The following is a 15976-nucleotide window of genomic DNA, read 5'->3' as shown; positions in this document are numbered from 1 at the left end:
GAAGGAGACTTGAACGAGCCTCAGAAAACGGAGGGAGTGGTTTCGCGTGACGAATTTGCGTACCCACGTATTTGTATGCCTCCGTTAAGCCTGCCACCATGCGAAGAACGAGCCTGCTTTCAGACACCGGGGCACCCACACTTTTCAACTGGTCTGCCAACGTCTTAAGCCGTTGACAATAAGCGGATGCATTAGGGAAATCTACCATCTTGACGTGCGTGAAGTCATGTTCAAGAGCCACCGCCCTCGAATTCTTGTGATCTTGAAAGAACTCCCGAAGCCTATCCCAGGCCTCTTGTGCCGTGGAATCCGGCTCCATGATGGTGTATAGGAGGTCCGTAGAGATGGTGGCATAAATCCAATGAAGGACCGCAGCATCCAAAGTCGACCACAACTCTTTTTCATCATCCGTAGACAGAGCCTTCGCCGCGCCCTGTTCCGACGGAACAATGTGGTCGAGAACTCGGTGTGACCGAGCATGAAGCTTGAATAATTCAACCCAAGCCGAATAGTGGTCTGTCTCCATCTCAAGAATGATAGGAATGTGATGCTTGATATTCGATACGGCAAGGGCCGGGTGAAACTTGGAGTCAGCCATTGGAGTGACGGAAGGAGGAGAAGAGAAGGAGTTCTAGGGCAGCGGAAAACCTAGAAATCTGATACCATGAAAGAATTAGAGGGAGAGAGGAATTGTTTCCGTGCCTTTCTCATTGCTTGGTTGTTTAGTTATATACAAAAGAGAACAACGTAATCTTAGGCTAAGTCAAAGCAACTAATTACGTAATCCTAGGCTAGAATATTCCACCTAAGTATACACTTGCCTAATATAAAAGATACGAGATAATCAAAAAGATTATTTACATAATATTAACATATTCTATCAAAGTCAATAATGTAGCCTTAGTATTGAAGCTTTTTTCGGTGGAACTAGATCAGGGAGAACCGAAGGAAGCGTCTAGTGCTCTAATTGTGTTTCTATTTTTTTCTTTGTTTTTAATTTGTTGCCATTTAGTTTATATTTCAATAAAGCTTTGAAAAAAAAGAGGAGACTCATTTTGTTAACTTGGGTTCTGTTTGGTAAACTCTTTTAGTTAGCTTAAATGATTAGGTGCTAATAATATAAGTCACCTTATATAATTAGAAGTGTTTGGCAGGAAGCTGAAAACAAATTTAAAGTGGATAAGGATTCATAAGGTGACTGATAATGAAACATTATTCCAATTAACGTCTAGAAATCAGTCACCTGATTAATTTATTTTTCTTTAAAAACAAAATTACAGTAATCTTACCGAATTGAAAATATCAAAACACATCAGGTCATGAAAGCAATGGTGGTGGCCGGTAGTATTTGATTAAAAAATTTGGGTGCGGGGCGGTTATAATTTAGGAGGGCCGCAACTCGCAAAGTCGCAAGGGGTTAATGTGGAGGAGGAGAAAGAGAACAGGATGCTGGTTGGAGATGGGGGCTAGAGCTTGGTGGTGTTTGGGTCCTTAGTGGTGGATGTTGGCGGTGTTTGGGTCTCCAATGGTTGTGGGCGGTGCTGGGTTTGACGGGAGAGAAAAGATAATAAGATTCAGAATTTTAGATTCAAATAAATAAATAAGTTAGGAGTTTTTAGAAATTAAGATCAAGTACTCTGTATTCATATAAAAAGTAGTACAAGTATGTATGACACACTTGACCTATTTCACTTGTTTTTTTTTGGTTGCTTTCGTTCTTTATAGAACCCATTTCACATGTTCACTACGTATAAGATTATTTCCGTTAAGGATCGTTTAAGCGAGACTGTTTTTAGAAGAACGAGTAATTGTGAGATTATTAATATTAAATTTTCCTAAACATATATAGATCATATGTAATTATCTTTTAAAAATCTTATACTTCGTAATCATTCTAGTTGTACATGGAAATACATAGAAAATTAATTGAGCTTATTTATTCTTAACGATTAAAAATAAAAATTTACCAATTGAGGTTGGCATGAGTGGTTAAGGGCCTCTTGCTCCTTAACCAAGGTATCGGGTTCGAGCCTTGGGAATGAAAAAAATCTCAACTGGGAGGGATGCTGCCCATCGAGGTACCCATGCAAACTCCCACGGGAGATTACCTTGCCAAAAACGATGGGAACTCCTCGTAGTAGAACCAAAAAAAAAAAAAAAAAGAAGATTTGAACGATTAAAAAAGTGAAATTTAAGGTCCATAGCTACTTCAATAAAAATTGTGCGCATGAGGCTGAGGCCGAGGCCGAGGCCGAGGGCCCAAGGCTAGCACTCAAAGCCTCAAAGGTCTCAAACATTACGATGCACGCAGGTTGTGCATGCCCTATGCGGTGCTTGGTGCCTTGGCCCTTGGTGGTATCGGATGCACCCACCATATAAACCTTGCAATTAATGGTAAGCATGTTTGGAAGTACAATAATAACAAATCATAAAGATTTAATTAATTTATTTTAAAATTTAAACATCATTTGTTTTTATTAATAAATGAAATTATTCCCTGACATACTTGTTAGAATATCACGCCATTGAGGATTTGGTTTTAATCATATCCAAATTGTCCACTAACCCTTCTTAACCATCCTCATCATTTTTTCATTTTCCCCCAAAAGAATATTGCCAAAAAAACCCTAGAATTTCGATCCATTCCTCAAGAACCCTAGATTTTCATTTGGAATTCCTGAATGTAAAACTACGACTAACCCTACTTTACTAGTAATTGTTTTATAGAAAACGAATTAACGGTTTGTAGTGGAAGAGATTGAGCGATGTGCTCATGGTTCTGCTAATTTCTTCCTGAGGTAATGTTGACCAATTTCTGAAAGTCTGATTGTTTTGATTACTGCCATTTTTTTTTCTATGTGAAGTTTTTTCGAAATGTATGATGCATTTGTATGAATTTTATGCGGGAATTACTGAAATCTATTGATTGGTTATGATTCAGATTGCTGAATTTAATTGCGGATGTAATCACATTGTTGACTCGTACATTGGTTGAGAATCTGGTTAGTTTATCGTACATCTTCTGTTGAATTGTTTTATCGATTAACGGATTGAGTTGTGTAAAATGCGAGATTTTGAGATGTTGTTGGTTGATTGTCTTTGGTTCAGATTACTGAATTGCATTGTTTTTTGGGGGTCAATTTTACGAGTGAATAAGTTGCTGAATTTTCGAGAACTTGAAGGCATATCATTTTTTCGGAAGGAAATTTGTGTTTTTCATTGACGTGAGGAGGGGTACTGGGGATTAAGGCAATGAGAGGCGAATTTGTGGGTGTGGAGATACAATGACCCTGAAGTCATTGGGATTACGTACCGGAAGTTATGGATCGCTGCAACTACAACAATCAAATGGTGTTTTGCAGAGTCATACATCCTATGTCTTCCCACGGAAGTCATCGAAAGTGCTACTTTCAAGTTACAGGGAAAAGGAAAGGGAAAGGTGCTTTCCATTTATTTGCAGATACTTGTGTCGGGGAAAAGTTGGAATGGTGATACTGGTTGTCTTTGCGCTGCTGATTTTTGCTTCAGGTTTCTTTACAGTTAGCAAAGGTTTGTTTAGCTCTTCTTATTAACCCTAAATGTTCTTCGGTGCAATCTTGCTATCTAATGATTCTATTCTATTGTGCAATCTGGTAAAACTAGCACATGCCAAGATATTTTATCTAATGCAACCAAGTTGACTACAACATCTTTGTGTGTATTTGACGTTGGTTTTCCCTGTTGCTGTCAGTAACCTGATGTTCATTGTTGCTTTCTCTGTGTAGAAACGACAGGTAGTTACAATAGAGCTATCCTTGAAGCTCTTCAAGATTCAAAGACTCGTGGAATAAATGTTATTAATTCCCTATCTTCAATTCCTACTTCAAAGGATTTTACCACGGACAGAGTTAGTTCTATAGCACAGACTAACGGGAAGGAGAACAATGGAGAATCTCTTGCATTTCTCGTAGCTTATGGGGTTCATCCATGCAAAAACTTTACCATTCCCCCTCCTCCTCCACGGAGCACAAAACGGTTTGGACCAAGACGTAAGGTTTATGAATCTGTTGCATACTAGCTACATAATATTGATCGAAGCTCTCTGGTCCATATAGTGATGAACTGATGATCTATATAATCCAAATGTATGATTGTTTCCAACATCAATCTATGAAATTATCTCCGTTGCTGGATAAAAGCCATTGTTTTCAGATTGGAAAAAGCAAAACATATCTATTTGCCTAATTTGAAGATTGAAGGAATTTGAATCCAATTGGAAATCTTTGAAAATATATTAGTTGGAATTTGATTATGTGTACTGAAAGCATTCTTCTCATCATAATTCCCAATAGTCACCTTGAATCTCTTTTCACTTTTGGATGTTAGTCCATGATTATTCATACACTTCACAGTATGGTTAATGTTACTTATCTTGTTTCTTTGCTGCACTAGCTTGTCCAGTATGCTATCTATCAAACGAGCATGCTGAAGCAAGTATGCCGAGTGTACCATCAGCGTCTCCAGTTCAAAATTTGACTTATGTGCATGAGGAGAACTCTACTAAAACTGAGACTCATGGAGGTTCTGACTTTGGCGGATATCCTTCTTTGAAGCAGAGAACTGATTCTTTTGATATAGAAGAGTCAATGACGGTACACTGTGGGTAAGTGCTCTCCATTACAAATTATTTAAAGAACACAAGGTCTATCATACAGAAAATCGGTGATGTTGTTTAGGTGTTGCTTAAAGTGTAATGTCGTAAAATAATGCAGATTAGATGACCGTTTAGCTAGCTTTTGATGATGATACGTTCTTTTCCAGGTTTGTTAATGGTAGTCGGCCTGGCCGTGGAGGTGGATTTGATATTGACGAAGACGATCTTCTTGAGTTGGACAAGTATCATGATGTCATAGTTGCATCTGCAATATTTGGTACTCTGAGTGCATATTAACATCAGTGCAATTTGTTAAAACTGGCTGTTATTATTCTGACTTTTCCTTTGATATTTTTTTCTTATTTTCTGCAGGAAACTATGATGTTATACAAGAACCAGTTAATATTAGCAATATTGCAAAGAAGCATGTTCCATTCTATATGTTTATTGATGAGGAAACAGAAAATTACATGAAAAATAAGAGTGTTTTAAATAGCAGCAAGATGGTGGGCCTGTGGAGAATCATTGTTGTCCGCAATGTTCCTTACGCTGATGCAAGGCGCAATGGAAAGGTAGAACATGTTAAATCGGGGTTTTACATACATGTCAATCTAGTAAAACACATACGATGATAGATTTTGGAGTGATGTCAATTTTTAAGCCATGTGTACATAATACTTGTTTAACTATAGTGACCCGACTAGTTATTTCTCAGCATGTCAATTTTAGGATTCTGACCCTAGAACGTCTGACTTTCCTGGAGGTATGTCCAGTTAAAACTAAAATACTGTCCTCTTGGTGCATTGGCTCTTTTAAGTTTTTACTCAAAGATCCCATTCCTGTTGTTTTATTGACCAATTTCATATATGATCTGAAACAAACAAGTGAAATCTGATAGACAGTTTTATGGAACTTGACATCTTGTCCGAGACTCTTTGGATTCTCGTTAGAAGAGTCACTCTCCAAGCTTATTAAAATTCAGTTTTCCTTTCTGGTTAGTTCTTCTTTCTGCATCATGTATGAGTGCTCTCTATCACATTTCTTTCAACCCAAATTAAGAAAGTAAATAGAAACAAAGAGAGAACACGTGATGATTTCTTTTTCTATGGTTTCTTTAGCAATCAGATATTCAGGAAAATGGGAGCTTGATAGAGAGAGATAACTGAATGAGGTCTTATAATTAAAGAGCTAACCTGTTGATATTCTCTTATCATCTTATGCTTATCCATTTTAAATACCAATGTTTTTACATGATCTTTGTAGTGAAGCTAATGCCATATTAGAAGGATTCAGTTGACTTCTCATCCAAACATTTGATTTCATAAAAAGCTTGCAGAGATGTGGTTCTGGGTGGTTTTCTTCTTTTCAGTATGATTTCATAATAGGTTCAAAGTTTGCACTTTTCTGCAGTCATAATTTCTCCACAAAAGAAGAAAGAACTATCTTGATCACTGAGTCAATTAGAAATGGAAACAGCTTGCTTCAGATAAACTCTGAGTCTGTTTTTTCAATGCCTTCGTGTGAAGCTATTGATGTCCTTCTTCCTTTCTTATTCATTCGGCAGAATTTACGTAGCAGGGTCAGCAGTACATGTTATTGACTTTTATATTATTTTTATAATCTGGCTGATTATGAATATTTCTTTAACAGATCCCCAAGCTTCTATTGCACAGAATTTTTCCCAATGTCCGATATTCTATTTGGATTGATGGAAAACTTAAGCTCGTACGGGACCCTTATCAAGTTCTTGAAAGGTAATTGTATGTGCAATCTAAGACTTGTGGTGATCACTTTAATTTCGGAATGATGACATTGACTTGTATACTGATGGTTTTTGGTAATACGTTCTGTTGCTGATGCTAAATATTGATGCAAAGTGTTAGATTGATTGACTGTGAATTAAGGGGATGAGATAATGAAAGTATTGATAGCATCATATGTGACTGCCATGTTGTTGCTGAACCCCTTTAATTATGTCAAACTCCTACAACTCGAATAACTGAAATAAACTGTTTCCAATTGATTGGCTGGTGGATTAGGTGTCACTCTTCTACGTGGACTTTCTAGTTACTTACTTTTATATTTTAGAAAGGAAGATAATTATTGATATCATATCAAACAACACTTTAAAAAATAATTACTTTGACAGAAAGCGTATCTAAATCTATTACAAATTTCGACTTCTGTTCTACTTATGCCTTTGATTCTGCTTGGTTCCCCATACCATGACTCCATGTTGACCATGATTTATCATCGTTGATAAAACATCTTTTCCGGGGAGAGTCAACTGGTATAGCAAAATAGCTTGACTATATAATTTAACCCTCTCATTGTTGGAATATGTTCCAGATAGGCAGATACCACCTCCATGACTTCTTGAGATCTTTCCATTTACAAAATGGAAAGCAGAAACAAGCATCTGAAGTCTGCTTGTTTTGTCTCTAGTTCAACTGTAGAAAGAATTTATTTGGATTTTGTAGTTAGAATGGTTTCATATTTTTGTGCATGTTCACCTCAATGGTAGATTAATTTAGACAAGTGACCTGGTTAGGCAAACAACTCAATGTCATCTTATTGACGTAAACAGTTCCTCCTACTTGATAGTATTGCATTTCTGTCAGCTTATTTAATTGGAAGCATAATGTTTATTACCTGAAGAAAGCTGGTTTTCTAATTTCTAAATACATATCATAGTAACTGAGTGCATGGAAGATTGATACATGGTTAATGAGGTTCTCCAGAATAATAACAACAATTTGAGCTCTTCCCTCCATTTCAAAGACCTGATTGGTATTTCCCTTGTCTATCAGACTCACAGATCTCTAGATGAGCTCAATATGGTTAAACTCCCAATCAGCCAAATCTTCTTGTGACATGTCACAAATATTCATTTAAAATATGAGAAGGCTGGGGGACTTTGTTTTGTCATCCTTGGTATGATTTCATCTATGGATCCAAACAGGATTTTGCTCATCTGCTACACTAAAATCTGCAGACTTTCTCATCTACAGTTTGTTTTTATGCACTTGTAATTATCTCACCAAAGAACGCATAAGTAACTGGATGCACGAGTATAGAATGTGTGCAAGTGTACTACTTTGCCTACCTTACTATCTCTTGATTTTATCAGGTTTTTATGGCGTGAGAATGCAACCTTTGCCATTTCAAGGCACTATTCAAGATTTGATGTGTTTGTAGAAGCTGAGGCAAATAAAGCTGGTGGGAAGTATGACAATGCCTCTATTGATGAGCAGATAGATTTTTATCGCAATGAGGGTTTGACTCCATATTCTGAGGCAAAGCTCCCAATTACTAGTGGTGCGTATATCCATCTTGTTTTCGTCTTCTTTTTCCGGTCTGGAGAACCCAGTGATTTGCTTTTGTAACTATTGGTCGTAGTTGATAAATTGTTCATTTATTTATTTCTCCATGTCACTAATTTTTTTGGAGAAAGCAATAAATTACATTAGTGATTTATTTTCTGCAGACGTTCCTGAGGGTTGCGTGATCGTTAGAGAGCACATTCCAATTACAAACTTGTTTACTTGCCTGTGGTTCAATGAAATTGAACGTTTTACTTCAAGAGATCAGCTAAGCTTTTCCACTGTTCGTGACAAAATTATGTCGAAAGTTAGCTGGAGTATTAACATGTTTCTCGATTGTGAAAGACGGAACTTTGTCATACAGGTAATTACCATCATAACATAAGATCTCGTGTGTATTGACTGTATTCTCCTTGTGATAAATGTAAGAAGCCTTGGCCTAAGTTAACATGTTTTGTTATAGTTGCATACCATTAAAAAAACACTTAAAGGTAAACCGTCAACACAAATTCTTATTTACAAGTGGTGTACAATATTTATTGTACACCGGAGTAAAAGTTAATTCAAAATGCTTAAAAGTTACCCTTATATAGATAAAAGTTATCTATTTTTTTTAGTGATATTTACTAATAAAGTAATAATGTATAAAATTAATAATTTAATCCTTTAAAATATTTATTTTTTATATAATATAAAAGTTAATCAAAACATATTAAAAATAACAAAAAAACTAGGTAAAAGTTATCCTTGTGCGTGCAAGACCTTTTGAACCATCAATATGTATGATATTGTGCTCTTCTGAAATTTGTTAATCTGCTAGAGTTTGAGTTTGTTTTTGAAGAATTTCAAAGATGAAGTGTTTCCCCCTGAATCTTACAAATTGATAAATTTACAGGCATACCATAGAGGAGTGTTGGAGAACATGCCCCCTCCGCAACCTCGTAGATTCGTAGTACGTCGACAACCATCTATTCGAACGTCACCAATAATACGTAAAGAAGTGGGGAGGAAAGTTCCTTCCAAGCGTGGAAGAGATAGAAAGTCTGGTTCAAGGCGTCACCGCAAAGTTGTTGCAGGTAGCAGGACCAGCAATTTTTCCTAAGGGCTTCTCCTGTTTTACCAATCTTTCTCTTTCTCTTGCTTTCCTTTTTATTTATTTATTTATTTATTTATTTTCGGCCCACTTCGATCTCCATATAACCCATTACAGCAAGATTCATCAACAATCAAGAATATAGATAGAAGACTAGACATACTTCTTGTAGGACAGTTAGGAAGTGAAGAAAATGTCCAAAAGAATAACCGTTTTTGTTTCTTGGATATTGTCAATATTGAATACATTTTTGTTTTTCTTTCCAAATCTTGTAAATACCTTCTAGGCTTTTAATGAAATTATCTCACACACGTTATGGTTTTTTTGCTTTTTTTTTTTCCCGACAATGATGGGTTTTGGAACTGTGACTACCTTTTGCTTGGCTGAAATTTATTTAGGGGATACAGAGCACATCGCTTATTGCTTCAATGTCAAAATGATACTAAAAGTGAGTGTTCTCTTCTTCTGTCAGTGTGACCCCCTTCCCAACCCCCAACCCCGAAGCCTTCGTCACCCTTTGAGCACCGAGTATTGCTATCGTTAAAGTGCCTTGTCGATAAGTAGCGAGTTGAGACATGGAAGGCATTTCCAATCTTCTATTGGTTCTGTTAGTTGTTTCATTATGGCATTTGCAGTATAAGACTGTATATTATTCCAGACTTGGTTTGAAATTCAGCTTTTCTTTCGTGTCAAATTAGATTAGGTCAAATATATTGAATGTTTTGCATAAAGATTATTGAAATAAATAAATGAAGAAAAAGGAAAAAAATGTAAATATTTTTATTGGGTCTTAGCTTAGGCCATGAATTTGTCTTATCCTAGGGTCCGAGCCCACAAGTGACTGCATTTGATTCTGTTGGTTTTAGCGTATATACACTTGTAATTATCTCATGATTTCCCGTACTGTTTTTTGTCCTTTTGTAGTGGTAATGATTAGGTGTCAGAGTACCAGATATATTTCTAGGGATCAGCACCAGCACCAAAACCAACACCAACACCAAGGTGTGTGCGCCTATATGTAAGGGGGGTGGGTGGGGTGAATCTGTACTCATCCATATTCGTTTTTCTCTCTCTCTCTCTCTATCCAAATTAAAACCTCAAGCTCATTTTTCTCTCTCCAAATTAAAAGCTCAAGCTCATACTATCTTACATCAATGGATATGAGGCGTCTCCGGTCCTTGATAGCATTTTGTGATTGTGATTTGTGTAATGGCAAGTTTACCATTGATTGTCCTTGTGGTATCCATATCCATCACCTCCCTAAACCCCCCTGAATTCCAAGTCCAGTCCATCAACATAAACACTGCATTCAACAACACAGTTGCCTTGAACATCACCTTCTGTATTGGTAATCCAAGTTGCCTTGAATATCTCGGCGTTTTACTTGCACAATAACCAACAGTTCCTTGTTTCTTCTTCCCTTATCCGCTCGTTTGTCCCATGCCAGCTGCCTACCTGCGGTGAATCTACTGCTATTCTCAATACCTGGATGCCTGTCATCGTTTCTGATGATGGCTACTTGACTGCCTATTCTGCTATGGTTTCAGACCTCAAGCACGGCCGACTTAACCTTACTGTCAAGCTTACGGCGGACTACAAGTGGGGTCTTTTCTCGAGTTCTAAGCTAGAGGTATCGTGCAACCACATCGAGGTTCGTCGTCTTCTCTCAGTTAACGACCTTCTTATGGACGCTGCTCCAACCCCTTGTCAAGCGGAAGTCTATTGGGTAGTCAGTAGTGCCATTAAAAAGTTTTTGATGCAACTGTGCTGCTTAAACTTCTGCTGCTTAACATTGTTGTTTTCTATCTAGTTATTCATGCACTTGTTTTCTGATCAACTGTTTGTAGTGGTAATCATTAGCTGACTAGCTGTACCAGATATTCTAGGCCAGGATCAGCACTACCAAAGTGTATAAGCTAGGGGCGTGAATCTGTACTCATCCTCATTCCTTTTTCTCTTTACAAAAACCGATCAAGCTCATATTATCTTTCATCAATGGATGAGTTAGATACCCTAATCAGCTCCATAATACTTCACTATATAGTTTTGCAATCTCAACACTTGGGTGCCTGTAATTGTTACTGTATCTGACGATGGCATTTTCACTGCCTATTCTGCTATGGTTACTGTCAAGCTTACGGCGGACTATTTCTCGATTTCCGAGCTCTAGGTTTTTTGTATCATCAACAAATTCATATATCTAAATCAAAAATGGATTTGAATTTGCAACCTTAGAGTTTAAACAACTAATTAATATGAGATGTTACATTATCACTGCACACTTTCAAAAAATAATAATTGTAAATTAGTAATTTGGAGCATTACTCAAGTCAACAAAGAAAACTGAGTCGGGGCTGGTAAAGAGCGGCTATTGGCGAAAAAATATATAGCGGGGGCGTCGTCGTCATTTCGCACGGGATAGTAAGGGCATTATGGTAACTTCAAATTGGTTGGTAGAAAATGAAACGGGGGTTGACTTCGGTGCTGGGTTTGACCCCGTTATCCCGTTTTATTTTGAAATTCAAATTTTCGACATTTTTAAATATCTCTGATTCCTTCTCTCTCCTATTTCATTATTTTGGATCTACTTCTCTCTCTTTCGTTATCCTCTTTCTCTCTCATTGTTCTTCGTTCCTTCGTCGTCCTGCAATTCACAATTCATCAACAAAGGTATGTAATTTGCTTAATGATGTCTACTTCTATGCTGATTTCAATTTTGGTAGTTCCAATTTGCTTAATGATGTCTACTTCTATGCTGATTTCAATTTTAGTAGTTCCAATTTCATTACTACTTCGCTCTCCTTCTTGCAATTCATCTAAATTAATGAATGATGTTGATGTTGATGTTTGATTTAATTGAATTGTAAGTTTACAATCGAAAACCCTAAAATCCGATTTCTGATATGAACCCTAAATTAAATTCTGATACGAACCCTAAATTAAATTCGAGGAATTTAAAGATATCATGGGAATCGTGGGAATTTAAAGTAACTTCCCAATTGAATTATGGATTAGTGAAGTAATTTGCATGTTTGCATGTTTGTCTAGGGTTTCTATCTTGGGATGAGGTCCAGTATGAAGAGGTCGTTGAATCTCCCAGCGGAGGTGGGAAGCAGGAAAAAGTGGGGGGTGAGGTTCACAATTGATTTGACTTCTAAAACAATTGACTAGAATTTTGCTATTAGAAGTGCTTACAGTGGCTGTGTTGTGATTTCAGAGTTCTGTGAGGTCTGTACTAGGCGCAACTGAGGGGGAGAAGCCTAAATTGAAAGTTGATATGAGGAAGAAGAAACAAAAGGCTGATGAGGTAAGCGACAATTCGGAGGAGGATTCACACATCTACTCATCTGATGAAGACAATGACAGTTCATCACTTGAACAAGATCTCAAGCTATTGCTTAAAAGGGTGAGAGGGAAGAGTAAAAGGCACAGAAAGGGAGGAAATGAGTGCGTGCGCAAGAGGCAGAAGGTGGAGAGTGAGATCCTTAGTGCTGGAGAGAAGGTTAAAGCTCGTGGTGTTGTCGTTAAGATGCAGTTTTTTAATACTAGGAAGGTAATGGTCCTTGTATGTATGTAAGCTTGTTAATTGACAAGCATTTGTTGATCTGATACGTTTGGTTTTATTTTATAGCAGCAACCAAATGTGATATGTCGAGTTGAAGCATTTTCCATCTTGTTAGCTTCATTTGATGAATCTAGGAGAGAGGTAGTAAAAGGCATGGGGTTTGGGGGACTGTTGGATTTAAAATTGACCTACTTAGCGCGACAGTTTTGCTACTGGTTGATGACTAGATTTATTGACGGTGTCCTGTATTGTGGCGATGGTACCGGGTATACTCTGGGTCCAAACCAGATCAGCTGTGTCCTTGGGCTTCCAATGGGTCCCAAGCCATTGCCGATATGGCTGAAAGATAATGCAATGGAGTTGGAGCGGATTGGGGCCTTGTATGAGGACAAAGAGACCATTTCGGTGGCTACAGCAGAGTCATCTCTGTTAGATTTTGATGAAAGGGGGAACTTATATGCGCTAGTAACTGATAAAGAAAAGAGGGAGTTCAGGATTGCGTTCTTAATAATTGCGTTAGCAGAAATACTGTGCACAACAACTAATGCACAACAATTGTCAGGACCATTGCTACCGTGCTTGACTGTGGCGGATGAAGCAAAGGACTATAATTGGTGTTCTTTCGTACTGGACTGGACGCTTGATGCGGCAAGAAAATTCTAAAATAAGTTTGACAGAAACGGATTTGTTGCTGGATGTGGGGGCTGTTTGTTATTCTTGATGGTAAGTAATATTTGTTTCATACCACTAGTAATTGCTAAATTTATCATGTTGTGAATGTTTATCTACTTTACAGTTTTTTTACTTGGATCATCTGAACCGGCCTCCTGTGAGTTGGGGTGTGTATCCCAGGATAAAGGTTTGGACCCAAGATGCTGTTAAGCTTGCTTTGGAAGACGACAAACTAGAAACAGATGACTATGGTGGACTATCGGTGAGAAGTGTAACCTAATTTTGCCTTTGAATTGTAATTATGGAGGTAACACTGATATTATTGATCTTTCTTTGCAGTCTATAGACGTAGCCTATGGGGAGCCACATCCCAAGCTTCCAAGGGACTTTGGCGGACATGGCTTCCAAGGAACTTCGCAAATAGATGTAGGCGTGGTTGCAAAACAGGTATTAACTCATCATTAGTCATCGTTAGTTAGTATGGTTTCATATTTGTGGCTGTGTGCTTAATGTTTAAAACCCTGTATGTAGGTTTTGGAGTTATTGGCCCCATCATTAGATAGGACAATAAAGGAGGCTATTCAGGCAGCGATGCATCAAGAACGGAGTGGAAAACGGGCGAGCAGCTGGAAAACTGATGAATTTGTGGATCAAATAGAGCGGGGCATGTCTAAAACAAGTGGATCCATTAGTAAAGCAAGGAGTGAGTCAACCGGATGTAGATGAAGATGACCATGATAGTGATGAAGACGTAAACAATGAGGTTGTTATTGATAGTGGACATAAGCGCATCTTGAAACCACGCGTATTAGATGACTTTATCCCCGAAGTGCCATGTACTAAAGCAAATGGACAGACGGGTGTTGCTTTTTGTCAGAGCGTGGAAAGATGATTCTCGGTAAGTATGCTAATTATTGTATGTTTGTGTTTGGAGTGTTTTCGAGTGGCTTGTATATTTGTGTTTGTTTATAGTCCTGGCCGGGTAGTTATTGCATGTGATGGAATGGATGCAAATCAGAGGGATTGCTATGGGGTTGTGGGGCCGAAATCGCGTGTTAGTGATGGGTATGTCCGAATGGCTTCTGTCATGTATACGAAGACATGGGAAACTGAATTTTCCGGAAGAAGCAAGCGCATCATGCTTGACCCCAGCTATGCAGTATGTTTTCTATTATGATGAATTGTGATTGCAAATGGATTGTGTTTGTGACTGATTACTTTTGCTGCAATAATTCATTCAGCTGAGGATTATGTTAAAGAAGAATGACCATGCGGAAAACGGTTGGAAGTATGGCAAGGGTTTGCTGAACCACCCATTGTCTGACATTGGCAAGGTGAGTAAAGGTCATGTACTTCTGTGTACGAGGTTTTTGGTTTAGTTTAGGGATATTGTAGTAAATAGGGTTAACTATGGGATATTAGTTGACTATGGCCTTATGGGTGGTCTTTTCAGTTGTTCGTTCCCGTGTTAGAAGCGCCCCAGGATAATCCTGGAGAAAGTCATTGGTGGTGCATTGCTTTCGACTTTAAAGCGAAGGCCATATGGATAATTGACTCATTGTACAATGACCCATACTCACAGCACGCTGACATTATATCAAACCTGGTAAGTCTTGTTCCAATAAGTGGTGTTTGTACATTGCCCAAAATGAATAAGTCAACTTTTTATCACAGTTCCATGCAGTTGAGGTGCTTGTGCAGTTAAGTGATGCCCGTTGGCAGGTAGGGCAGATGTCTAAATGGGAAAAGCACACTGTTGAGGTGCTTGAACCTAGAGACAAGTAAGTCTGCTTTACTATAAAACTCAGTAACACCTTTGTCAAATGTTTGTTGTGATTAATTGTGTGTGATAAGTTGTGTGTATGTGCTCTACAGCTCGTCATGCAGCGTGGTGATGCTGTGGGGTATTAAGACATGTGCTAGCCGATTTGTTAGCAGGTTCGGAGTGGTGAGTAAGCTGTAATTAAGCTTTTGGATTTCTGTCTATGTATGACAGTGGTAAGGATTTATCCTTGTTTGTTAACGTTGTTTTCCTTGTTCATTCTGATACAGTCCAGGATTATAAATGCAAGGACGAACTTGCTACTTGAAGATGCCCAGTCAGACCTCAATGAAATCAAGAGCACCTTTGAGCAGCTGCTCCCAAAAACAAAGAAGCGAAGGAGAGTTACATAGTGATGTTCTAGTTTGTTGGTAACTTAAAACAATTTGTGTTTATGCATGTAAAACAATTGAATATCATGCCAGTTAAATTTTTAGTTTGGGTAGTTGTTACTTGTATTTTGTAACAGTTGTAAACCCTAGTAACCCTAAGTAAACCCTAGTAACCCTAAGTAAACCCTGGGTAGTTGTGACTTGTATTTTGACTTGTATGACTTGTATTTCCTAACAATGTTTATGACAAGCACGGATTATGGCTAAAGTTCCATAGTAAGTAATATTCCTTACATTCATGGTTCAAATTTATTAAAGGTCTTACAGTAAAATTGAAATGAAGATGATATTAATAATTGTGAAACGAAATTAATAAGGAAAATTTGGTAATATTAATCCAACCTTTGACCGATTTTCTTTTATTAAGCCCACCTACGACATATTTTTTAATAATCCCACATTTATTACCCAACAACTTTTATTGGGCCCAACATGTCATAAAACTGTTGTAAGCGGCATTATTTCTCTACATGGCA

General features: G+C 37.7%; 2 protein-coding genes across 3 annotated transcripts; both read left to right on the top strand.

Moving 5' to 3' along the window:
- Nucleotides 1-2516: 2516 nt before the first annotated feature.
- LOC110802813 (probable hexosyltransferase MUCI70) lies at nt 2517-9363 on the top strand. Its single transcript, XM_022008275.2, has 11 exons — nt 2517-2798; nt 2942-3002; nt 3109-3549; nt 3765-4028; nt 4432-4642; nt 4801-4910; nt 5006-5205; nt 6284-6387; nt 7764-7951; nt 8121-8320; nt 8852-9363. Exons 3-11 carry the CDS (start codon nt 3285-3287, stop codon nt 9056-9058), a joined length of 1749 nt encoding a protein of 582 aa, XP_021863967.1. The 5' UTR covers nt 2517-2798; nt 2942-3002; nt 3109-3284; the 3' UTR covers nt 9059-9363.
- A 729-nt stretch (nt 9364-10092) lies between these two features.
- On the top strand, nt 10093-15696 carry LOC130459947 (uncharacterized). 2 transcript variants are annotated; one of them, XM_056827593.1, is made up of 12 exons: nt 10093-10700; nt 12098-12178; nt 12267-13337; nt 13411-13548; nt 13626-13733; nt 13818-14184; nt 14273-14445; nt 14528-14620; nt 14740-14892; nt 14961-15067; nt 15162-15234; nt 15339-15696. In XM_056827593.1, the coding sequence occupies exons 6-12, from the start codon at nt 14175-14177 to the stop codon at nt 15459-15461; spliced, it is 732 nt and encodes a 243-aa protein (XP_056683571.1). In that variant the 5' UTR covers nt 10093-10700; nt 12098-12178; nt 12267-13337; nt 13411-13548; nt 13626-13733; nt 13818-14174; the 3' UTR covers nt 15462-15696. The 2 variants fall into 2 exon arrangements, with proteins under 2 accessions (XP_056683571.1, XP_056683570.1); XM_056827592.1 differs by having other exon boundaries at nt 13818-14445.
- The last annotated feature ends 280 nt before the right edge of the window (nt 15697-15976 follow it).

The sequence above is a fragment of the Spinacia oleracea genome, chromosome 4 (genome assembly GCF_020520425.1).
Source record: "Spinacia oleracea cultivar Varoflay chromosome 4, BTI_SOV_V1, whole genome shotgun sequence".
NCBI classification, from domain to species: Eukaryota; Viridiplantae; Streptophyta; class Magnoliopsida; order Caryophyllales; family Amaranthaceae; genus Spinacia; species Spinacia oleracea.
Note: the sequence above shows the minus strand (reverse complement) of the source record. Positions and strands in the feature narration are given on the sequence as shown.